At 41.3% G+C, this 25,063-nt stretch overlaps 2 protein-coding genes across 2 annotated transcripts in view; both read left to right on the top strand.

Annotated features, from left to right (window-relative positions):
* The window catches only part of SNTG2 (syntrophin gamma 2), a 439,152-nt gene that overhangs the window by 167,616 nt on the left and 246,473 nt on the right, over positions 1 to 25,063 (top strand). Inside the window, exon 2 of the mRNA XM_054979235.1 lies at positions 16,503 to 16,640. Coding sequence (XP_054835210.1) covers positions 16,503 to 16,640 — 138 coding nt within the window. The remainder of the gene's footprint in view (positions 1 to 16,502; positions 16,641 to 25,063) is intronic.
* Positions 12,354 to 12,671, top strand: LOC129329693 (ras-related protein Rap-2a-like). The gene has a single exon (XM_054979247.1). The coding sequence runs from the start codon at positions 12,354 to 12,356 to the stop codon at positions 12,669 to 12,671; it is 318 nt and encodes a 105-aa protein (XP_054835222.1).

Genomic DNA, 25,063 nt, shown 5'->3' with positions numbered 1-25,063 from the left:
ATAGGATTAAGATCTTTATGACATTTTAAAAAAATAAACGTCACCTGTCAGCAGAGAGACCTCTTCATTTTAAAGATCCTTTTAAGAATTTTTAAGCAATGCTAAAATTAATTCCACTTTACAAATGATTTGATCAAAAAAATCACATATTTGTAATTTTTCAAGAGCTTTGCACCAATGCTAAGCAGATAAGGGCCATTCTAATGACTCTCTGGATAATATACTAGAGAATGTGGTAATCTCCAGCATGTGGCAACATATGAATGTAATTATGGGGGAAGATAAGACCTGTGCAGGTGTTACATTCACGCGAACTGGAAGTCCTCCAACTGCACATTATGGTAGTGTGTGGTTGACATGGTGCATACAATATGCATGATTACCTTAGCATCTTAAAACTGGACAAGAGGTGGATTTTCCATGTGCATACTGATTCCTTGTATACAAAGCATAGAAAATACATGCGTATTGGGTGCATGGAGGACTGTGCACTCGTGATTAGACATGGGCACGAACCAAAAAAATTTAACAAACCAGCGGTTCGTGGTTCAGCGCCGACGATGAACCCGAACTAGCGAACCACAATGAACATTTTCTGCTGATGAACCGGTTCGAGGTTCATGATTCGTGGGCATCAGAATGCCCCCCGTTGGACTTAAAGAGCCCATATTCCCAGGGAATGTTTAGCAGGTTCTCCTCCAGCCAGCAGCCAAGTTTGGTCAAGATTGCAATAGGGATCTTGGAGTTATACCCTCTCCAATCCGAGGCCCCCAGGAAACTCCCATTCGATACAGTTAGAGCCACCAGTTGATGTTGGCCCAGTGTACAAGGGGTTGGCCGTCAGAACTGCCTATCAGGGTTTGCAGGGATGAGATTGGAGTGTCCACGGCTACAGAACACCCCTCCCCCTCCCTCCCCCCAGGTGTCTTCTCCCATGTAACCAATTGTAACCAATTTGCAGCTCCATGGTTGGAAGGAAGACCTGCCTATCAAGGTAAGCTGGGCTTTGATTCGGGATTCCAGGGCGACAGAAGGAGTGAAGACAGAGTTCAGGCATTCCCCCAGCTCCGTTTCCAAGGGAATTGATTGATGGTGCCTGACTGTCTGGCTTCACCAACCACAGGCGAACACAATGAACCGGGCTTCCAATGAATGCTGGTTCGTTGGCCATGGACCCTCGTGAACCACCGATTCGCGAACAGACAATCAGGCGGTTCTTGGGTTTTTTTGGCTCGTAATGCGGTTCATGCCCATGTCTATTCATGATACATGTCTATTCATGATGCTAGAAGTGTCCGAGGTAAAATTGGGGAGCTGGAATGTTTAGTGTTGGGCGAATCCATAGACATTGTGGGCATATCAGAAACTTGGTGGGATGAGGAAAATCAGTGGGACACGGTGATTCCTGGATATAAATTATATCGGAAGGATAGGGAGGGAAGGGTTGGTGGTGGGGTGGCTCTATATGTCAGAGAAGGTATACATTCCAGTAAGATTGAGAAGGTAACTGAATTAGATTCGCTTCTGGAAATGCTATGGGTTGAAATTACGGGCCCAAATGGAAACTTAACTGTGGGAGTTTGTTATCGCCCTCCAGATCAGAAAATAGAGGAGGATTATAAAATGATGACAGGATTAAAGATGGCTGCTAAACAAAAAAACTGTGTTGTAATGGGTGATTTTAACTACCCACACATTGACTGGGCCAATGGGTGTTCGAATCGGGGGAGAGAAAGTGAGTTTCTAGACTGTCTCAATGACTGTGCTATGGAACAGATGGTTACAGAACCTACTAGGGGAGAGGTGATCCTGGATTTGGTCCTCAGTAATGCTGAAGACCTGGTGAGAGATGTAAATGTGATTGCACCACTTGGGAACAGTGACCATAATGTTATTGAGTACAACATATGTATAAATAGGAAATTGCCAAATAAGACCAACACAGCCATGTTTAACTTCAAAAGGGGTAACTTTTCTGAGATGAGGGGGTACGTGAAGAAGAAACTGAAAGGGAAAGTAAAAAAGGTCAAAACACTTGGGGAATCTTGGAGACTATTTAAAACTACAATCCTGGAAGCTCAAATTAAATATATACCGCTGGTTAGGAAAGGCACAAATAGGTTTAGGAAAAGGCCAGCATGGTTAACAAGCAATGTAATAGAAGCTGTAAAAGGTAAAAAGGATTCTTTTAGGCAGTGGAAAACTAGTCGGAGTGAGGTTGATAAAAAGGAGCATAAGCTGTGGCAAAAAAAGTGCAAGTCTGTGATCAGACAGGCAAAAAGGGAATATGAGGAGCATATTGCAAAGAACATAAAGAAAAACAATAAACAATTCTTTAAATATATTAGAAGTAGGAAACCAGCTAGGGAGGCAGTGGGGCCCTTGGATGACCAAGGCGTAAAAGGATTACTAAAGGGTGATAGGGAAATGGCTGAGAAGCTGAATGCGTTCTTTGCTTCTGTCTTCACTGTGGAAGATAAGAAGTGCATGCCCACTCCGGAAGCACTGACTTTGGGAGGGGTTTTGAAAGACCTGAGTCACATTGAGGTGACGAGAGAGGAGGTTATGCGACTGCTAGATAATTTAAAAACTGATAAATCACCGGGCCCAGATGGCATACATCCAAGAGTTCTGAAAGAACTCAAGTGTGAACTTGTAGATCTCCTCACAAAAATATGTAATCTGTCATTAAACTCTGCATCTGTTCCTGAGGACTGGAAGGTAGCTAATGTTGTCCCCATCTTTAAAAAAGGTTCCAGGGGAGATCCGGGAAATTACAGGCCAGTCAGCCTGACGTCAATACCGGGTCAGTTGGTGGAAACTATTATCAAAAATAAAATTAGTGGGCACATTGATGACCAAAAGCTGATGAGGAAAACTCAGCATGGGTTCTGTAAGGGAAGATCTTGTCTCACCAATCTGTTAGAATTCTTTGAGGGAGTGAACAAACAAGTGGACAAGGGAGACCCGATAGATATTGTTTATCTTGACTTCCAGAAAGCTTTTGACAAAGTTCCTCATCAAAGGCTCCTAAGTAAGCTCAGTAGCTATGGGATAAAGGGCCAAGTCCTCTTGTGGATCGAAAACTGGCTAATTAATAGGAAACAGAGAGTGAGTATAAACGGGCACTTCTCACAGTGGAGGGTGGTGAGCAGTGGGGTGCCACAGGGGTCGGTATTGGGTCCAATGCTTTTTAACTTGTTTATTAATGATTTGGAATTGGGATTAAGCAGTGAAGTGGCTAAATTTGCAGATGACACGAAATTGTTCAGGGTGGTGAAAGCCAGAGAGGATTGTGAGGCACTCCAAAGGGATCTGTCGAGGCTAGAAGAGTGGGCATCCATGTGGCAAATGAGGTTCAATGTAGCCAAGTGCAAAGTAATGCACATTGGAACCAAAAATCCAAAATATAAATACAAGTTGATGGGGTCTGAACTGGCGGAGACTGACCAAGAGAGAGATCTTGGAGTCATGATAGATAACTCACTAAAAACGTCAGCACAGTGTGCGACTGCCATAAAAAAAGCTAATGCTATGCTAGGGGTTATTAGGAAAGGGATTGAAAACAAATCAGCCGGTATCATAATGCCTCTGTATAAATCGATGGTGAGGCCTCATTTGGAGTACTGTGTACAGTTCTGGTCGCCACACCTTAAAAAAGATATCATAGCACTGGAAAAAGTACAGAGAAGGGCAACTAAAATGATTAAAGGGTTGGAACACTTTCCCTATGAGGAAAGATTGAGGCGCTTGGGGCTCTTTAGCCTGGAGAAAAGACGACTGAGGGGAGACATGATAGAGGTTTACAAGATAATGCACGGGTTAGAGAAGGTAGAGAAAGATGTGTTTTTCTCCCTTTCTCACAATACAAGAACTCGTGGGCACTCTATGAAATTATTGAGCAGTCGGGTTAGAACAGATAGAAGAAAATACTACTTTACACAAAGGGTGATAAACACATGGAATTCGTTGCCACAGGAGGTGGTGGCAGCTACAAGCATTGCCAGCTTCAAGAGGGGACTGGACAAATATATGGAGCAGAGGTCCATCAGTGGCTATTAGCCACAGGAGATAGATGGTATTCTCTTTGTGGGGAGGTGGTGCTCTGTTGTCTTGGTGCTGGAAGGAAGGCAGTGGGAGGGCTTCTGGTGTCCTGGCCTCACTGACAGTCCTTTAGATGGCACTGGATTTCTAGCCACTGTGTGTGACAGAATGTTGGACTGGATGGGCCACTGGCCTGATCCAACATGGCTTTGCTTATGTTCTTATGTTCTTATACATGTGGTTGTCAAAGTTCCAGTTTGTATGCACATAATATCTGCAGAAGGCTGTTGCAAGTGATCAAGTGTGGTCTTTATTCATTAAGTGCTGTGTGATTTTTTCAAATTAGAATATTTTGATTAGAGTTCATTATGTTTAGTGATTTGTTTGAGGTACTGTTTGCAGGTGTTCACATCATAAACCCACAAAACCTAAAGCACTGATAAGTGATAATCAAACTAAAAGGTAACTTATTTGAGAAAAATTTCAGAAGAAATCTTTCTTGTCCATTTTAGAGAAGAAAGCACTGGAAGGGGGGCAGGATCACTAATCTACATTTTGGCATGTTTTGCTATATAGAAAAAGTAGTATGGCTATAATTTTACTATGTGTCTGAGCAAATAATGTTGTTTGTGCTCGTGTATTTTGGAAATTTTTTAAACAGAAAATATATAGTTTTCTTGATCAATGAATTGTGTTATATATATATATATATATGGATAAACTGTCTTTATGCTGAATAACAGTGAACATTTTTGTATTGACATATGGTAATCTCTTACCCATCATGTCTTAGCTTTGCTTAACTTTCCTATAATCCTTCTTTGGAAGGTTTCTTGTTTATGTGATTGTTTTCAAGGGCATCTGTTTTGGTGACCTTAGACTTCTAAATGCTTCCAGCTCTTATTTATCTTTGTGATTTTATGGAGATTTGAAAGAATTTCATGCAACTTTTCAACTTTTTAATAATGGTGCCTGATGAACAAATCCAAGCTGTACTGCATATCTCCCAAGGTAACATTTAATATTTAAACAACTCTTATGCCTGGATTAATGTATTTTCTGACCATATTTGAGTGCTAAGGAAGAGAGCATTCTTCTTACAATGGGACAAGTGAAGAATGGACAAAGAGATTATGGGGACATGCTAAATAATTGTGAATGAATTTCAAATCCTTTCTTGTATACTTTAGGGCCATTTACTGAATCAGATTTCTTCTTTGGTGGCTTCTTCCCTGACATTTGATTAATCCAAATTTAGATGATCTCTTCTAACCAAATTTATCATTTGGAAAGAAATCTGACTTTATAAGTGCATGGTAAAATGCTAAATATTGGTAAAAGATTTGTTTGCTAAATATTAAGATATTATTTGTCATTCATATCTGAGTTACAATAATAACTTTGGGTTTTACTTTTATACTAATTTATGTTTAGAGGATGGAATCTCATGTAGAGATGGGCACAAACCAAATACGAACCAAAATTCATGACGAACCAGGCCAGTTTGTGGTTCGTGAACCAGCGGTTCATCATATCCCATTTTGGATGAACCGCCACAAACTTTAGGCTGGTTCATTTGGTTCGTTTTTCAGTTCATCACTGCAGACAGCCTGGCACCAATCAATCAGTTTCCTAGGCAACAGGGGATGGATTTCCTGCAAATCTTCTGTTGACCTGGAAGTGACCTTCTGCTGACCCAGAAGTGACCTTCTGCTGACCTGGAAGTGGTGGTTTGCTGGCCCGGAAGTGACATTTTCACAAACCAAAACAAACTGATTCATGAACTGGGGAAGGTTCGTGAAAGTTAGTGGTTTATGAAACGTGATGAACCACAAACCTCATGGTTCGGGTTTTTTTCTGGTTCATGCCCATCTCTAATCTCATGCCAGAGCAAGAGAATTTTTTAACTTCTAATTTCAGTAGCAGATCCTTGCAACCTTCCCCCACACCTGAAGTTAAAGACACTCTAGAACCATGAGGTACAGGGAGATGCTATTAAAAGAAAATAGTTACACCTCCTCCCATTTGTTCACTCCCATATGGAAGTGTCTTTGTTCATGCGGGATATTCATGCGAGTAGACTGTATGTCATTATACCTTGCCCTCCCCTAGGCTCCACCCCCAAGTCTACAGGAATTTCTCAGCCCAGAATTTGCAGCCCCACAGCGTAACCTTGGCCCATCACACTCTCCTACTTTAACCTATCTCACAAGTCTGTGGTGATGGTAAAATGGAGGGAAATGCTTTATGCTTTCTTGAACTCGGGGGAGATTAGCTGCTATGGGCACTGGGGAAAGTCTTGTTGGTTGATGGCCCTCGGGTCTGGGTCTCCTTAACTATCCTATTTGGCCCAGCTGGCCAGGGAGGTAAGGAGTCTGACATGAGTAGCTGTTAGACAGAAGGAGACCATTGTGCTGCCTGCTCCCTTGGTGAGTCTCACAGCATCATCCAGTGCCACTGCCACCCAGCCAGGGCAAGTTTACAAATACTATTTATAAACTCCTTAAAAAGCAGTCACTTTTTAAGGAGGAAAAAGCTAAACCCTTAATATAGCTAAACCTTTGTATGCAAAAGTGAAGTTATGGACATTTTAGCAATAAATCTACACATTCAATTGTGATACATATTTACCTTTCCGTTTTATATAATAATGGTCAAGTTTTGTTTCAGAATTTCATTGAGTATTACAATGTCTACTTCAATGTCATTGACTGCTCTAGCAATTCAGTGATAGCCTTTCCAGTGGCAGTAACATTTTAATACCTGTCTTTTTACAGAAAGTGACATTCGGAAAGTTCATTCTGAGCATGCATTATTGAATTCAAATGTTTGCGTCTATGTCTTGAGTAGAGGATGGGGTTGACAATAATCAATCATATCTAATTAGCTGGTGACACACTGTGTTTACAGTAATTAAACAAGCCATTACTGCTTACTTTCTCATGATTAAGATCACACAGATTGAGAACCAGCTGTTAATCACTCCTGTTCCAAGGCTAATATCATTAACAGAAAATGCCTACATTATAACCCAGGGCTATTTTTAACAAGACTTTTAGTTGAGAGACTTGATATAAGTAATAAATGATGCACATTATAAGACTGTATAATGGAAATGTTGGAGACAATTATATCACCTCTGATTGCACGGTCCTGCTCATCCCATGTTTTATGGTTGAAAAGATAAACTACAAATCCTGTTCTTTACCTGAGAAATAGTCTTTCAAGAACATATTTTTGTCATGCCTGTTAAACATAACCAGCCCTGGCACCACTGGTGATTGACAGTACCTCTGCCATTATCTGGTTTGTTAACAACAAGTATATGCTATGAAACCAGTAACTAACAAACTTGGAAGAGTTTTTCTGTTAGGAGATCCATAGCTCCAAAGATTCTCAACCATGGCACTGCATGCTGCAGTATTGCTTGTGGTTGCCCAGTTTGTTCTACACATGATCCAGACCTCGATGCATCTGTACCTGGCATAGCTCCAACACATCGTGAGAAAGCGTAGCACCTATGTCCACTTCTGAGTTGCCCTGGAACGTAGGCAGAAAAACATAGGCAGGAAAATGTTGCCCTGGAATGTAGGCAGTATTTCATTTTTTAAAAAAACCTCACAATGAGAAATGGCAACAGCCAGTTGCCTAGGAAACTGTTTTCAGAAACGACTGGCAAGATTGGTCAGAGGAGTGTTCGAACTGAGAGTCAGCGACAGTGGGAGTGGCCAAATAACCATTTGTGGTGGTACTTGGGAAAAAGCGGTTTCATGCATTCTTATGCATGGGGGAAATATCAATCACTCTAGATTTCACCTGAAAAACAGCATTTGGTCCATATGCTATACCACTATTTCATCAGAACCTAAAAGCATAGCAACTGCACTAGGAACCATAGTAATGTCTACCAACAACTACTCATCAGGGAGCGGTATGACAAAGCCCATATGTAAGCCATATATCCAACATATGCTGACATGGCCAGTTTCTCTCATGTTATCCTGACCTATCTACTTTTAAGGAAGAGAACAAAAGGAACTCAGCACTCTCTGCTACAGAAAAGACTGTCACATTCCCAGTTGGAGCCCTTTAACTGCAAAATTACTGGAGCTCTCAAGATGGGTGTTTGAATCCCCTCTTGCAAACACATTCCCTTTTTGGTCCAGACAGATTCACGGGGAAGAAATCATGACCACCAGATAACTCTTCAGCTCACTAAACAGGGGAAATTTGCACAGAAAAGCCACAACCTCTCCCAAAACAAGGGTTCAGGTTCTGAGGGACGGGGGCAGTGTTCCCAAGGAGCAGCACTTTGCAAGACACAAATGTGCTGTCCACAAGCCAGTCTGTTACACAGCTTTGCAATAATGCAGGAGGGGGCGGGTAGAACAAGGGCAAACCACAATAGAGCAACTAGATGCACACTGGTTACTGCTGTTATTGGTTATGCCTGTAGAAGCAGCTAGTCTTTGGTACTTAACTGTGAATAGGCCCCTTCCTGGCCTCTGTCCCTGTTGGAGGAGTCCATGCCCACCTTGGTCTGCTCTCCTGTCTTCACCTTCCCCTCTTCCCCCTCCAGGCAGCCTGTCGCCTGTGGCCCAGTTGCAAACACATCCCCTTGTGCCAGCTGAGCCATGCCCAGTTGTATGGTGGGGAACCTGCAATGATTTGCTGGGGATACTTCACTTTCCCTGTATCCCCTTCTCCACTCTATCTCATCTTTCCCTCCTCCTAGTAACCTCCATATACTCACCTTTCCCTGTCTTTCTCTCCTTCAAAACCACAAAACAACTTACCTTTTATCTGCCCCCAGCTTCACCTATATTTCTTAATTTACTTCATTTATATACTGCCTTTCTCCACAATGGGTACCCAAAGCAGCTTACATCATTCTCCTTGCCTCTGTATTGCTTCTGGGCCTAGCCCCAATGAATCCTCCATCAAAGACCAAAACAGCCCTGAAAAGGATCCTGCCCCCTCCCACTACCTTGTCCTGACAGTAATCAAGCCTGAAATATTGGCTGAACTATTATGGTTGCCTAGCAATAGCCACCGAGGGCATCTGGTTAAAGCTATGGGTGTTCCTTTGATCATTTTGGGTTTTTTTTAACCCCCCAAAGTATCTTTTTTAGATTTCAGGTTTTTTCCAAAGCTGGAGCATTTTTCAGGCATTTAGGAAGTTTGTCTTGTACATTCATAGCTCCAGTCTCCAAATTTAAGTATCCTCAGATCTTAAATATACTCTTAAGTATCCTTGACTGTTAGTACATAAGATACTGCTTTGAAATATACTCCTGTTATCTTAAATCTGGGATAAAGACTTATATCTTAACTCTAATTCAGAATTTTAAAATATTTCAATTTCTGCTAAATTGAAATAATATTGTTTAATTATAGAGGATTACTTATTCAAAATTAAACTCTCATGCCCATTTTATACCCCTACACGAAGGGGCTAGTGCAGCATAGGTTAATCTAGGATATACTTGTTATGCTGGCAGATGGTGAACATTGTCTCCTTGGACAATGTTGGATGATGTCTCCTTGTTCCATGAGCAGGTCTGTCTTTCTAACAAGAATGTGGGGCCGAAGCACTGTCCCTGCTTGCTGCCACCGATCCTCACTGCACAGCACCCAGCTGAGTCTTGCTGCTTTGCTGCCAAACTGAGCCCTGCCACACAGCTGACAGACCTTGGGCCCCCACTCCTCGTGCTGGGTAAGAGCCACAGGGAAAATGCTTTGCTTTTACCTGAGCATGAGGCGTGACTGGGACCGGGGGGGGGGGGCAGAGCACCTAAAGCGGCCAGCAGGTTCCGCCCCTGATGCAGATCCAGATGCCCAGGAAAGCACCTGTCTGCCTCCCTCCATCTGTGGAGGCAAATCACGGTGCCTGGCTAAGGCGGCTATTGCCACCTACTGGGAGTGCTGAATTCTTGGCTGATTCAGCAGATCTCTTCCTGCATTTTTGCCTGGAATAAACCCAAATGGGGTACGGGAGTGATGACCAGGATTCCTTGTGTCATTTCATAAGTATCATGATGTACAGTTTCGTTCTGTAGCACCATAATAATCTTTAAAAAAAAATAATTTATTTCAGTTACTAAACTCAAACATATACACAAAAAACATAACTACATCATATGATCATCCAAATCATATCTCTACAGTCATCAACTACTTCAGTCATCAATAATCATCTGGATCATATATGAATCTAAACACAACATCTAAATCCTACAGGAGAGAAACATAATGAATTAACTACAATCAATTAAGTCAAATTGTCATTAATTAAATACAAGGTACAAGGTAGGTGTCATGGCCCAGTCTGAGAGTGAGGTCTCCTCTGGAGGAGAGGAGCCTCGTGTAGCCAGCCAGGACTCCTCAGGAGAAGAGGAGCCCTGTGTAGCCAGCCCTAGCCCTGACTCAGCAGAAGCCAGCAATCAGGAGCAACAGCTGCTGGCTGATCAGAGCTTGCACACCAAAACAAAAGAAAGCACGCCCAGAGACAAACCAAGGAAATAACTCCATGAGGTATGGAAACGAAAACTATTATTATATAGTGTCTCCGTGAAAAATAACACTACATAACACTGAAATTACACAAAGGGAGAGAAACGGCAATAGCTCAATCCAGTTGTGAAAAATGAAAATTCTTTAAAGTTTGTGAAAAGGTGGCAAAAGTAACCAGCTGCAGGCAATTAGGCTGTGAAGTCCTCGGATCAATATAACGAGGTGAGGTGGTAGCGCTGTGAGGGTAGCGCTGGAAAGCGGAGGGGCAACGAGCGTAAGCCGGCCAAATTCCTCTTCTCTCGTTTCAAACCATAACGATCCTTCTTCAGGCCACATTATATCACAAAATCAGACAACCTGACTTATTTTCCGTATCTCGAGTCCATATGCTTGGAGCCAATGCCAGCTGCTGGAGAGTGACAATGAGTAGCGTCAGGATGGAGCCCCAGCAGCTGGCTGAAAACCACGCCTGGCTATAAGAGCCAGTCTGGAGGAACTGCCAGGCGTGGAAGCAACGTGTCTACTGTCTGCAACCACTCCGTGTTCCGTGGACCTTGCCCGTGCCTGCTTTTGGACCTGATGCTATCGGTAACTGACCTTGGACTGTGCCTGACCTTGCTCTTGGACTCTGGACTCACTCCTGGTGTTATCTTGTGCTCTGACCACCGGTTTGACCTGGCTTTAGCTCTTGGAACTCCCCTCAGACTCTGGCATTAAGGTTTGGACTTGAACCACCCTGCTTGGGCTGGCCCGGCCCAGCCCATGACAATAGGTTTATTTACAGTTAATAACCAATAAAAACTTGTAAAAACATAAGTGAGTATCCTATGCAAAATATACCACTTTATAAAAAACAATTGTATAAAAACTTAACAATATAAATACAAATGTGTGGGCTTTCAGGATTAAGGGTAAAACCAAATGTTACTCCTTTGCACATTTCCTGCGGATTCTACAAGCCGCAGCTAAAAATCTGGCACTAGCCAACGTGATCTGAGGATTGGCACCTAACAGGAGCTTATTAGTTAACTCTGTGCTGGGAAGGCTCGCAAGTTTCTTCAATACAGATTGGATATATTTTATACGTATTTCATGGTAGAACTTACAGCAAAGCATAATATGCTCAATTGTTTCTACTTTCCCTATCTTGCATGGGCAAACATGCTCAGCCATTGGGACCTTTTAATAACGGCCTTCAAGTACTGCAGATGGAAATATATTGCATCGGGCCAATGAGAAAGCTCAACGATCGGACGGGATTTCCAGACTTGATAGATAGGAGGCTGGAGAAACCACATAGCTTGTTTGTGGGGGGGGCTAGGAAGTTTGAGACCCTAGCAAGATCCCTCTGTCTTTTGACATCCAATATTCACTGTTTGACCACGGCCCTTGCCTGGTTTGAGGCCATCATCTGTAGGGATTCAAATGAGAAGCCCAACATTGTTAATTTCTGGTAGATGGTCCCGAGCCAGGCAGAACAGTACCTGTCTTTAAGAATCAGGGAAGTGATATCTGATGGACAGTGGCTGAGCTTAAGCCAAATGTTAATTGAAGCCAGAGTTACCCTGGTCTCTATTCTCAGCAGTCCAGTTTCCAAACTTAAAATGAAGGTGGCCCCAGCGACAGGCAGCACCGCCCAGGGTGCTGCGCGGGGGCACGGCTCGTCACTGCCTGCCTGCCTCCTTCCCTGCCGTGGCAGCAGTGGCGGTGGTGGTGGCAGGGGGTGAGTGCCTGAGGAGGAGCTGGCGGCGGTGCAAGTGGGTCGGGTGCAAGGGTGGTGGTGGCGGCGGCGGCAGATGCAGGAGTACAAGGTGGTGGTGCTGGGCTCGGGCAGAGTGGACAAGTCGGTGCTCACCGTCCAGTTCGTTACTGGCACCTTCATCAAGAAGTACAACCCCACCATCGAGGACTTCTACCTCAAAGAGATCGAGGAGGATGCCTCGCCCTCCGTCCTGGAGATCCTCGACACGGCCGGCACTGAGCAGTTCGCCTCCATGTGGGACCTCTACATCAAGAACGGGCAGGGCTTCATCCTGGTCTACAACTTGGTCAACCAGCAGAGCTTCCAGGACATCCGCCCCATGCGCGACCAGATCATCCGCATCAAGAGGTGACCCCTCTGGCTGACGCCCCCCAGCCCTGCGCCCACTCCCCCGGGAGAGCCAGCCCAGCCACGCCGGAACTCTCCCGGGCATATCAGCGCGGTGGTGCGGGGGGATGTGTGGAGTGGGTGGCTGCGAGGCTTGGCACTAGGGTTGTGGGCAGGTTCCGGAGGCCGGGCACCAAGGGGCACGGAAGGATGCTCTGGCGTTGCAACCAGAGTGCCCCATCCTGCTTTGGTAAAAGAAAAAAATCATATACCTATGTAGAACATGCCCATATATATTCCTAATTACTTACTTCTATTTAAATATCTTTCTGTTTATTATCATATTTAATAATAGTTCTTAATTAATCTTAGTTTTCAGCTACATAATAAAAAGTATTTTCCTTTTCCCCTGGAATTCTTGGATAGGCCTATCTTACTATATAATTGAGTAAGCGTATTTCAGACAACTCACTTTATACCCTGGTGCACCACCAGAAGGTGCTGCCATGAAGGGAAGCCTAGGCAAGGCACCATGTCCCTCCAGAAAAAGTGCCATGGTGGGAAGTCCAGGCCGGGAGCAGGATGGGAGCAGGTGGCAATGCCTGCCTCCTGCCTTCACCCAGCTGGTATTAGGAGTGAGGCAGGTGGCAATGCCCGCCACCCAACTTAACCCTGCTGATATTAGGAGTTGCTCTGATTTATTTGCATGTTCAAAATAGTTTTGTTTAGCAAACCTAATATTTTGTGCAACCTCTTCCATCAATAGAAAATTTATTTGGTTCTGTAAGGCTTTAATATTATTTCTCAGCCTTACATTTGAAGGATCTTTTTTAAAGTCTTGCTCTTTTCTTTCCAAATTTCTCATTAAGTCCTTGTATCGTTGTTGCTTCTCCCTTTTTCGTCTTGCCACATATCTTATGGCCAATCCTCTAAAGTATGCTTTACTTGCATCCCAGACAATATTCGTATGTACGTCAGAGTTTATATTTTGCCAAAAATAGTTTCTAATTTCTTCTTTAACATCATTCAGAATTTTTTTATTTTATAGAAGCTGTACGTTCAATTTCCATCTAAATTTCCTTCTTGTTTCTGCTGTTTTCAATAGTAAGGGATTATGATCAGCATAGGTCCTTGGAAGTATATCCACATCTCTAACTTCTTGTATCAGACCTGTAGATATCCAACACATATCAATTCTGGACCAGGATTTGTGACCGTCTGAATAAAACGTATAGTCTTTCCCTGTTGGGTTCTTAGCTCTCCACACATCAATCAACTTATATTCTTCTGCCAATCTAAGAAAGGATCTTGGAAGAAGTCCTTTAGGATTTTTGAATTTCTTTGTTGTCTTTCTGTCTAAGTCATAATCAAATACAGCATTAAAGTCTCCAATTAGACATGTCTCTATGTAATCAAATCTTGCCAAGATTTCAGTCAAATTCTCATGAAACTTTTCCTGATGGTCATTTGGTGCATAAATCATTGCCAATAAAGTCTTCTTTTCCACAAAGAAGATTTCAACCAGTAATATTCTACTGTCTTCCGCTGAGTATATCAGAGATGATTTCAGTTCTTTTTTAACATATACTACTACACCTCTTTTCTTAGTTGGATCTGCAGTAGAAAAGATGTCCCCAAGTTTTTTGCACTGTAGATAGTGCTGATCTTTCTTTCTAATATGGGTTTCTTGTAGACGTAATATCTGCATTTAGATAAAAAAATGGGGGGGGTTCTATCTAGAACAAAAAGATTTTGAAAAACTGCTATGTGATTCTGATGAAAAGTTTATTAAGAAAATGAGTACCTTCCTAATGCAAATGAAAGAAAATGAAGGGATGGAGAAATGTAAAACTTTATGGGCACGGAATTTAGGTAATAATATTGACCCGGCGCAGTGGAATAAGATATGGAAAGTAAATATTAAAATAACTAAATCTGCTGCATTCAAAGAGAACTTATATAAGATGTTTCATAGACTGTACCTAACACCAGATAGATTGGCTAAAATGTTTAAAAATATGTCAAATAAGTGCTAGAAATGTAAGAAGTGTACAGGGACGTTCTTTCATACGTGGTGGTCCTGTAAAGAGGTGCATAGATACTGCATAATAGTACACAAACTAATACAAACTATTTTGCAGATATCAATTCCTCTTTTTTTTTTTATAACATTTTTATTGGATGAGGTAATATACAATCATTACTTAATACAATATATTTATCCAATTTAACTCTTCTACATGTTTATATACCCCACCCCTCCCCTCCCCCTTTTCTTTGTTGACTTCCAACAACACTCGAGCCCCCTGTTTATTCATAGATATTATTATTGTTACACTATATTGCTAATATTTATACCATGGTATAGATCTTAATATATTTTCTTTTGTTAAAGTCCTTTGTATAAAATTTAAAGTCCCTCAAAAGACGGCAATTGCCCTTTAACATCGCATTTCTTTTCCAAATATTTCTTGAACTTCTTCCAATCTTCCAAGAAAATTTCTGGATCTTGCTCTTTCAGATTTCTAGTTAGTTTGTTCATTTCGGCCATGTACAACAGCTTCCTTGTCCATTCTTCAATATTCGGTATTTCTTCTTTTTTCCAATACTGAGCATATAGAGTTCTTGCTGCTACTATCATATAATATAGCACTATCTTATCATTTCTATTAACCTCTTCTAAATGTAAAGATAATAACAACATTTCTGAATTTTTTGCAACATTATATTGTAATATCAAAGACATTTCAGCACATATTTTAGACCAGAAGTCCCTAGCCTTTTGACAAGTCCACCACATATGAAACAAAGAACCTTCATGCTCTTTACACTTCCAACATTTGTTTGACAACTGTTTGTTAGCAATGGCTAGCTTTTTTGGTGTTAAGTACCACCTATACAACATTTTATACCCATTCTCTTTAATACTGGTGCAAGTTGATATTTTTAAGGTATTTTTCCATAATTGTTCCCATACTCAGATATCAATTCCTCTCAAACCAGAAACTTTTTTACTAACTTGTATGCCGGATATGAGTAAGGAGCAAAGACATTTGACAATTCAAGTAGTAATGGCGGCTAGAATTTTATTAGCAACTTACTGGAAACAACAAAGAATTCCACAAGAAGAGTTAATAGTGAAAGTAATGGAAACTGTGGAAATGGACAAATGAACTTAGCTAATGAAAGGGCAAATGGAAGAAGATTTTTCCGCACCATGGGATCCCTTCTACAAATGGATGACAAATAAATATAATGATTAAATGTAATATAATACTAAGGGTAATAGTATATGATACAATAGAATTCACAGTTAATGATGTAGTAAGACGAAATACAAGAGGTGAAGAACCAGATAATGGATATAGACAAGCATAATGATAACTGTCTCATGTCTCTTTTATATATGTGTGAAAAACAATACAAATATGTTTTTTTAAAAAAAGAATCATTTTAAATGATTTCTTAATCCAGGTGGTTGTTGTAAGGATAGAGTGGAGGAGGGGAGGTCCACCCTGAGCCTGCTGGAAATGTGGGGAGGGAGGAATATAAATTGAAAATGAATGAATGAATGAATGAATGAATGAACAATGTAATAACCTGCTTTGGGTCCCAATTAGGGGGGAAAGCAGGATACATTTTTTTAGGTGTGAAAGAGAACTCTGATAGTTCTTGTTTCTGTTCCTTACTATTTCTTCTATTCTTACCTGTTACTATGGTCTTTGTCCAAACAGATGCAAACAACTGCTATTTTAAGCACATGAGACACTCTTTATAAAGCTGTCTTTATCTCTTGTCATTTTCCCTCATGTTCTTGACACCTTTCATTTGTATTTCTATTACCTTGCTTCCACAGACAAAAACTGGTATTGCTTTATTATACGACGAAATAACTGAAAACGCCTATGAAATCCGACTGAAGCTTACAAAAGAGGTACTAACAATTCAAAAACAAGATGTCATCTGTGTTAGTGGAAGTGATCACAGTGCAAATGTAAGTGCTTCTATAACTTTGTGTTCCCAACCATGTATTTCTATCTTGCAAAATTACCTGAAAGTAAACTGTGCTAAACAGGTAATATCAAAATTATGTCACAGAATACTTTTCAAATAGAAATATTTAATAGTTTTCAAAGCAACAGAACCGCTACATCCTTAGAAACCTGTACTATGCTTGTATGTAGGAACTGATAATATAATTTCACATCACCAGTGTTTCCCTTTTTTGAAGAAGCGGTTTGTCCCAGTGAAATATTTCAAAATACATGATATATTCCCTGTAGGACCAACTGTTCATCTGAGTATCAATCTCTGATACTCCCAGACCTTTTATTTTAGCTTCCCATGGAACTCCATTATATTGCTGCCTTTTCTTTTCCAAATGCCAATTCATAAGCCCTCGGATATATGATTTAGCTATGCAGACTTTTATTTTGATGTCATTGGAAGAAACTCATGTATACTGAACAGTTGAACTTCTGCTGAAGTTGATTTAAAAAGGACAGGCCTATTTCATGAGGGGGGTATTGAGACCACATAGCCAGTTCCCTTACAAAATTTCATGTTTTATTTGTTTGTTTTTAAATTGTAATACTTGGCTTGATTTCAAGGTTGGTTCTTCTTGTGCAAGATGGCGTGGGGCAGTTTTTCCCAATTTCTCATTTTCTTGCAAACCTCCTCAGTATTGCATGTAAGGTTGCCAACCTCCAGGTGGGACTTGGAGATCTCCCAGAATTATAACTGATCTCTAGACAATGGAGATCAGTTCCCTGGATAAATGGCTCCTTTGAAGGGTGGACTTTATGGCATTATACTATGCTGAGTTCCTTCCCTTCCCCAAACTCCACCCTCGCTAGGCCCCACCCTCCAAATCTCCAGGATTTTTCCAAGCCAGAGTTAGCACCTTAATTGCATGACATCTTGTTTAAGAGCAGTCCTGTGTCCTTCACTAGAGGCAGGAAGTCACTGAGTGAAGAAAAAGGCAGGAAAAAAAATCTACTTTTTTTAGTTAGGTTCCAACCCTAAAATGTCTAGCCCTTTTCCTTATAGAAAAATAACCCCCCGAATGCCAACAGTATTCAGTGTACTTAGGAAAAGTAAACCTGCTCCCATGATTCACTATTCTAGCTAGCTGCATGCAAAGGCACTGTGATGCCTGACCAACACCTGAGCACCCATTTATTTATTTTTAATGATGTTAAATCTGGATCCAGCTATATCCACATCAGATTACTCAGCGCTGTACCAGTCACACAGCAGATATTTGTGGATAGGTCTCTGTGGAAGGCACAGCCTGCTTATACAGTTTAGACATCTTTAAATTAAATGTGAAGGCTAGTGCTTAGGGAGATAATGCAAGTTTGTGACCCTTTCCTGAAGCTGAAAGGCAAAGACTGAATTATACCATGCACTTTTGACAGAACTAATATTTATGAAACTTTTGTTTAATGTCATCTGGGAACGCTGGAGAGCATGTTTCTAGCACAACTATTTTCTCTCTCATTTACCTGTTTCAGAAAGTCATTTTAGGGAACAAACTCTGTACAATAGGAATAATTTATCCAAATGTCAAAGGGGACAGGAAGGTGTTGTGATATGGTAAGATGCGTCTCAGTGAACTGAAATGTATTTTTAACAGACCGACTGGCTTCGTACTGAAGGTGACTTCAGCCAAATGAAGTGGCATATGGTACACCTTGCACGTTACTGAGAACAAACGCTGCAATTAGATTTCTAGCTTGTTAACACTTAAGTACCAAACAAGGTTATTCATGGAATTTAGCACTGAAAATAATTACCAACATTTTTTTTAATGTTGTGAGGTTGAATAAACTAAATATTTCTGAATAAACTTATTTTCAACAATGTTGAAATTTTATTGTGGAACCTATCATTTCCCAATATCATTATTAGTCCTATTTGAGGCATATATAGGTAGCTTCTGGTGGCCACTACTTTGCTTAACTTTAAACCTAACTTTAAAAATCTACTTTTAAATCTTATTATTAAATATAAGGCTATAGCACAACAGTAGCATTTTTTTATATATTGGGTAGGGTTGCAAACCTTCAGGTGGAGTTTGGAGTTCTTTGAGAATTCCAACTAATCTCCAGACTACATAGATCAGTTCCTCTAGGGAAAATGGCTGCTTTGGAGGGTGAACTCCATGGCATTATATCCCTGCTGAATGTCTTTCCCCTCCCCAAACTCTGCCCTCCCTGGGCGTTGCCCCAATATTTTTCCAAACTGGAGTGGGCAAGCTTAATGATAGGGTATTCTTAAAATCCAATAGCATTCATTACTGGCAATATTGGGAATGAGATTAAAGTTTTCTTTTTGTAAGAAGGTGAGTGTTGGAATTTTTTCCTCCTTGATGATTCCTCCCATTTCAATTTATCACAACTTTTCAGCATGGCAATTGGAAGGTTAGATGCCCTCCAGACTTCCAGTTTCCCCCATTAATATACCTACGTGTGCATAGGGAGGGCAAGGGAGGAAAACAAACTCTGTTGAATTTGGAGGAATACTCTGTGAGTGGATGCTGTACCTGTAGTGGCATGGATCATGCCTTGACACAATAATACATTTTGTATGTATATTTTTGGACATAGAGAGACAACTGGAATGAGGAAATAAATGCAAAAATTAATAAAGGTGTCAACTTCTGAACATGTTGTGCATATGTTTTGCCATTTTGGATATAAAGTACTAAAGTTTACAGTCCTCCTTTAAACTTTCCAAAACTTTACTTGAAAGCAAACTCAGAACTAATATAATGAAAGTTATTTTATATTATACAGAATTGTATTGTTTTCGTTTATGTCTTTGGTTTTTGTCTTTTCTGATCCTCCTCTTCCTCCATTTTCTTTTCCATAACTGCAATGCTAATATTACTGTTACCAAGGAATTCAATACAACCTGGTGGTAATCTTTCCAGCCAGGAAATTAATCTCTCTCAGCATCCTACTCACCCTCATAATCCTATATATTTCACCTGTCAGCCTCCTGCCCTTTTAATTTATCACCTCAGCTTCTTTTCAACCATTACAGTAGAGTTGTCCAACTTGTGTCTCACCAAACCAAATGCAACTTGTATTGTGGCCTACAAGAGCTACCCCCCCCTTTTGTCATTGAAGGAAAACAAGGAAACACTTTGTTTCCTTTAGATGCTTTCCTGTTGTCTGCTTTGGGATAGGACATTGAATCATATTCTATTGGGATATTTGCATAGGGAATGCAGATTATATAGGAATCACTGGGAGAGGTAAAATTCTAGTAAAGTTGATGAAAATTGCAACTGAAGATAGGAACTTCAATAGTTACATTATACTTAGATTGTTAGCCCGAGTAGGGTCCCATTATATAGAATGATGTGTACATTAATTTGTCTACCTTGGTATCCCTTGTTTCTATGTGTTGTACTCAGTGATAAAGATGACCTAAAGAAAGGTAAGAGGAAGAAAGTTGGTATGGCCGTGAAGATGTGGGGACAGAAAAGTCCTTATCTAGGCTAAGAGGCAAATGCAGCTATTTGGTGGACACAGTTGGTGGGAACAGTTCGGAACCCAATCCAACCACTTTTATATCTCCACAAACCCTGGAGTAGAGATGGGCATGAAATGGGAAAAAAACGAACCTTGAGTTTCATAGTTCATTGCATTCCACAAAACACAAACTTTCACAAAATTGTCCTGTTTCGTGAAACGATTCATTAGGTTCGTGATTTGTCAGGACCCTACAACAGCCCCTTCATACCCAGAGATGCCAGATATGCAAGGATACTTCAGCAGGCTCTCCTCCAGCCACCGTCCAAGTAGCTCTCTTCAGGCTCTCTTTGCTGACTTTTCCTTCCTATCCTCCCGTCTTCTTGCTGCTCTGACATGCCCTCCCTCCCACCTCCAAGTTCTTGAAAGAAAAGCCGAGCAGAGCTGATCCGCTCAGGATCTGCTCCAGGGAGCTTGGGGGCGGGGGTGGGTGGGAAGGCATGTCAGAGCAGCAGGAGGACGGGAGGTAGAGAATCAGGGAAGGGTTCATGAAGCTGGTAAGCAGTGAGCAGCAGCAGCAGAAGCTGCTGAGGCTGTCACCACTGCCGCTACTCCACCATCCTGTTCTTTAAAATGGAGAAGGGAAACAGAGAGGGGAAGGAGTCTCCAACTACAGTTCCCAGGTAAACTTGCGCAGACCTGCAGAGCTCAGCTCTCAGGTTAGCATGGAGAGCTGCCTATCAAGGTTATGTGGGCTAAGATTGGGGTTTCCATGGCAACAAAAGGTCTGCAGACATTCCAGGTCTATGTTGCCTAGGGAATCAATGGATTGGCGCCATGAAGCATTCACAAATCAAAATAAATCAAATGAATCAGCCCTAAAAGTTGTGGATTTTGTGAAAAGCAGCCCCATGAAATGCGTTTTCGCAATATGCGAATCGGCCCAATTTGTCATGAAATTTGATTTATATTTCGATTTGTGCCCATGTGTGCCCTGGAGAACTTGCTGTAATATGCTAATATCAGAAGCCAGACAATGTGAGGTGAAAAGAAAGACTGGAAAGGGAGGGGTAATAAGTTTATGAGCAAGTGAAGGCTATGATCCAATAACCAGATAAACCGTGCCGTGAAAATGCTATATATTATATTGAAGAAATCATTACATAAAAACACAATAAAGCTGGCCACACATTCTTCTTTAGTCTCAATGACCTTTTTACACTGTGGAGAAGATCAGGGGCCAACCAGAACTTCCCCCTTCCCCCATACTTCTGCAGTCATGGAGATTGAGAGTCTCAAGTTTAGAGGGCATCAGGCTGAGGAGGAGTGACACAATCCCTTAGAAAGGACCCCCTCCTTGGATGATGGATCAATATAATACTGAGGATACCCATCTGGGGTTGGGGGAGGTGGGCTTCTGGTAATGAGTTATCCAATTATTAAGAATATAGACAGCAGGGTCTGTGACAGGCATTTTACAGCATGGTGAATTGCCTGTCTAGTGTTAGGGTTGTTTTATTTATATATTTATATTTATTTATATATTGTTTACATCACATGCTATCTAGATAGGTTGATAGTGCTGAGGAGGTGCATGTTGGCACCAATGGCATTGGGAAATATAAACATGTGGGCCTGGAGGAAAAACTTAGGCTATTAGGCAGGAAGTTAAAGGCCAGGAGGACCTCAAAGATAGCATTCTCAGAACTGCTACCAGTTCTACATGCAGGGCCAGCTAGACAGGCACAGATTAGGGGTCTCAGTACATGGATGAGAAGGTGGTGCTGGGAGAAAGGGTTTAGATTTTTCAGTGGGTTACTTTCTGGGACATGCAAAGCTCTATAAAAAAGATGGGCTTCACTTGAACCAAAAGGGAACCATTCTACTGGCACTTAATATTAAAAAGCCGGCCAAGAAACTTTTAAACTAATCACAGGGGGAAAGCTGACAGGAGCCAGAGAGCCTCCAGTTCAGGACAAGCCAGAGCTAAAACACATGATACAAATTACACAAGGACGCTGAAGTGAAGGGAGATGCAATGTTAGCTGGGAAGACGAGTTTTAAAAGACAGATTGGAAAGCTTTGTCAATTTTCCCTCTCTAGAGAGCCAATGAGATCACTCCTCAAAGGGTTTGTTTATTTCATCTTTGCTTCCCAGAAGGTTCTGTCTGTTTTAACTCCCCTTCTAGGAGGCAAAGATAAAATAAACAAACCCTCTGAGGAGCAATCTCAGTGGCTCTGTAGAGAGGGAAAATTGACAAAGCCTTCCAATCTGTCTTAAAATTTGTCTTCCTGGCTAACATTGCATCTCCCTTCACTTGAGTGTCCTTGTGTAATTCATCTCATGTGTTTTAGCTCTCAGTTGAAAGGGACAATAGTATAAACACTTGGGTTATTTTTTCAAGAATGCAATAGGACTTGGGGGTGACAATAGGATGGCAAAGGAGGGCCATGTGCAGAGATAAAGGGACCGAGGAAACAGAGGGTTGTTGGAGAAGAAAATGCATTATAGGTGTCTGTATGCCAGTGCTAGAAGCCTCCAAGGAAAGAGTGGGGAGCTGGAGTGCTTGGTACTAAATGACAATTAGATATAGTGGGTGTCTCAGAAACATAGTAGAATGGGGGAAATCAGTGGGATATGATTATCCCTGGGTATAAGCTCTATAGGCATGACAAGGAGGAATGTGTTGGGGGAGGGTGTTGTGTTGTTTATCAAAGAAGGCTTAGAATCAAATAAATCAAATTAGGGGAATGAACTCCCCAACAGAAACATTATGTGTGGAAATTTACTGGGCCCTAAGTGTTACTTAAAAGTGGGGGTGTAGTATCATCCACCTGATCAACCCTTTAGGCTGATCTCAAAGTGGAGAAGGGAATAAGGAAGGTGACCAAAGCAGATAATGTTGCATTAATGGATGATTTTAACTACCCTCACATTGACTTGAGTGTACTCGAGTCAAGCTGTAGAAATGAGATACTGAGACATCATAAATGACTGTACAATGGAACAATCAGTCACAGAGCCAACCAGAGGGGTAGTGATCTTTGACTTGGTTCTGAGGGAGGCTGAAGACCTGGTAAGAGATGTAGATAATGTTGCATCAGTTGGGAATAGTGACCACAATGCTACTAAGTTCAGCATTAATGTCAATGAAGTCAAAAACAGGTTTCTTGATTTCAAAAGAGGGAACTTCACAAAAATGAGGGGGATAATAGTTAAAAGGAAGTTGAAAGGGAAACACAAGAGAGTCAAATCCTTAGAAGATGCTTGGAAGCTATTTAGAACCTTACTAATTGAAGCCCAGGTAGATGGCATTCCCCAGGTTAGGAAAGTGCCAAGTCTAAAAGAAGACCTGCAAGGTTAACAACTTAAGTCAAAAAAGCCATAAAAAGCAAAAAGGTTTCTTTTGAAAAGTGAAAGGTCTGCCCCAATGAAGTGAACAGAAGGGACCACAGGGTCTGACAAAAGAAGTGTAGGTTAATAATTGGGCACATGAAAAGAGAATTTGAGGAGTGGATTGCTAAAAGCATCAAGATAAGCAATAAACATTTCTTTAAATATATACAGAGCAGGAAACCAGCCAGAGAGGCTTTGGGATGACCAAGGAATAAAAGGACTGCTAAAGGAAGATGGGGAGATGGCAGAGAAGCTCAATGAATTCTTTGTTTACTATAGAAAGTGAACCCATGCCACAGCCACAATTTTCAGGAACGGAGTGTGAAGAACTGAGTCAAACTGAGATGATAGATGAAGTTTTAGACCTATTGGGGAAATTAAAAACCAATAAGTAGCCAGGTCTGATGGCCTACACTTGAGATTTGTTCAGGAATTCAAATGTGAGATTGTTGATCTACTAACTCCTATATGTCATATTACTAAAAGCAAGCCCTCTATCAGAAGACTGAAGAGTAGCAAATGTTACACTGAGTTTTTTAAAAGGGGTTCAGAAGTGAACCGGGAAATTACAGGCCTGTTAGCCTAACATCTGCCCCAAGCAAATTAACGGAAACTGTAATCAAAGATAGAATTATTAGGCACATAGAGAAACAAAGCCTGCTGAGAGCCAGTTTGGTGCAGTGGTTAAGAGTGTGGGACTGTAATCTAGAGAACCAGGTTTGATTCCCCACTCCTCCGCTTGAAGTCAGCTGGGTGACCTTGGCTCAGTCACAGCTTCTAGGAGCTCTCTCAGCCCCACCCACCTCACAGAGTGTTTTATTGTGGGGACAGTAATGAAATACATTGTAAATCGCTCTGAGTGGGCATTAAGTTGTCCTGAAGGGCGGTATATAAATCGAATGTTATTATTATTCTGAGGGAAAATCAGTATGGCTCCTGCTTCACTGATCTTGCAGTTCTTTGAAAAAGTAAACAAGCGTGTAGGTAAGGGCAACCCAGGAAACATTATTTCTTGGACTTTCAAAAGTCTAAGGTTGACAAGATTCCTCACCAAAGATTCCTGGTTAAACTTAATAGTCATGGGGTAAGAGGACAAGTGAAATGACAGGAAGCAAAGAATAGGATTAAATGGATAGTTCTAGCAATGGAGGGAAGTAAGCAGTAGGGCCCCCATGGATTGGTATTCGGGCTAGTGCTATTTAATTTGTTCATAAATGATCTGGAACTGGGGATGAACAGTATGGTGGCCATATTTGCAGGTGACATAAAACTATAGAAGATGATGAGAGCCAAAGCCAACTGTGAAGAGCTCCAGGAGGATCTCCAAAATGTGGCAAATGAAGTTCAGTATAGGCAAGTGTGAAGTGATGTACATTGGAACGAAAAATCCCAACTTCACATATATGTGAAAGGGGTCTGAACTTGCTGAGACTGAGATGGAAAAAGACCTTGAGGTCTTAGTGGATGGCTCAACTCAGTGTGCTACAGGATTGAAAAAAAGTAAATTCTATGCTGGGGATCATTAGGAAAGGGGCT

This window comes from Eublepharis macularius, chromosome 1 (genome assembly GCF_028583425.1).
Source record: "Eublepharis macularius isolate TG4126 chromosome 1, MPM_Emac_v1.0, whole genome shotgun sequence".
Classification (NCBI taxonomy): Eukaryota; Metazoa; Chordata; class Lepidosauria; order Squamata; family Eublepharidae; genus Eublepharis; species Eublepharis macularius.
The sequence above is the reverse complement of the archived record's forward strand: the minus strand, read 5'-3'. Positions and strand labels throughout refer to the sequence as shown.

Excerpts from the sequence above, each read along its gene's own strand:
- LOC129329693 (XM_054979247.1), top strand. The coding sequence starts at position 12,354 with ATGCAGGAGTACAAGGTGGTGGTGCTGGGCTCGGGCAGAGTGGACAAG.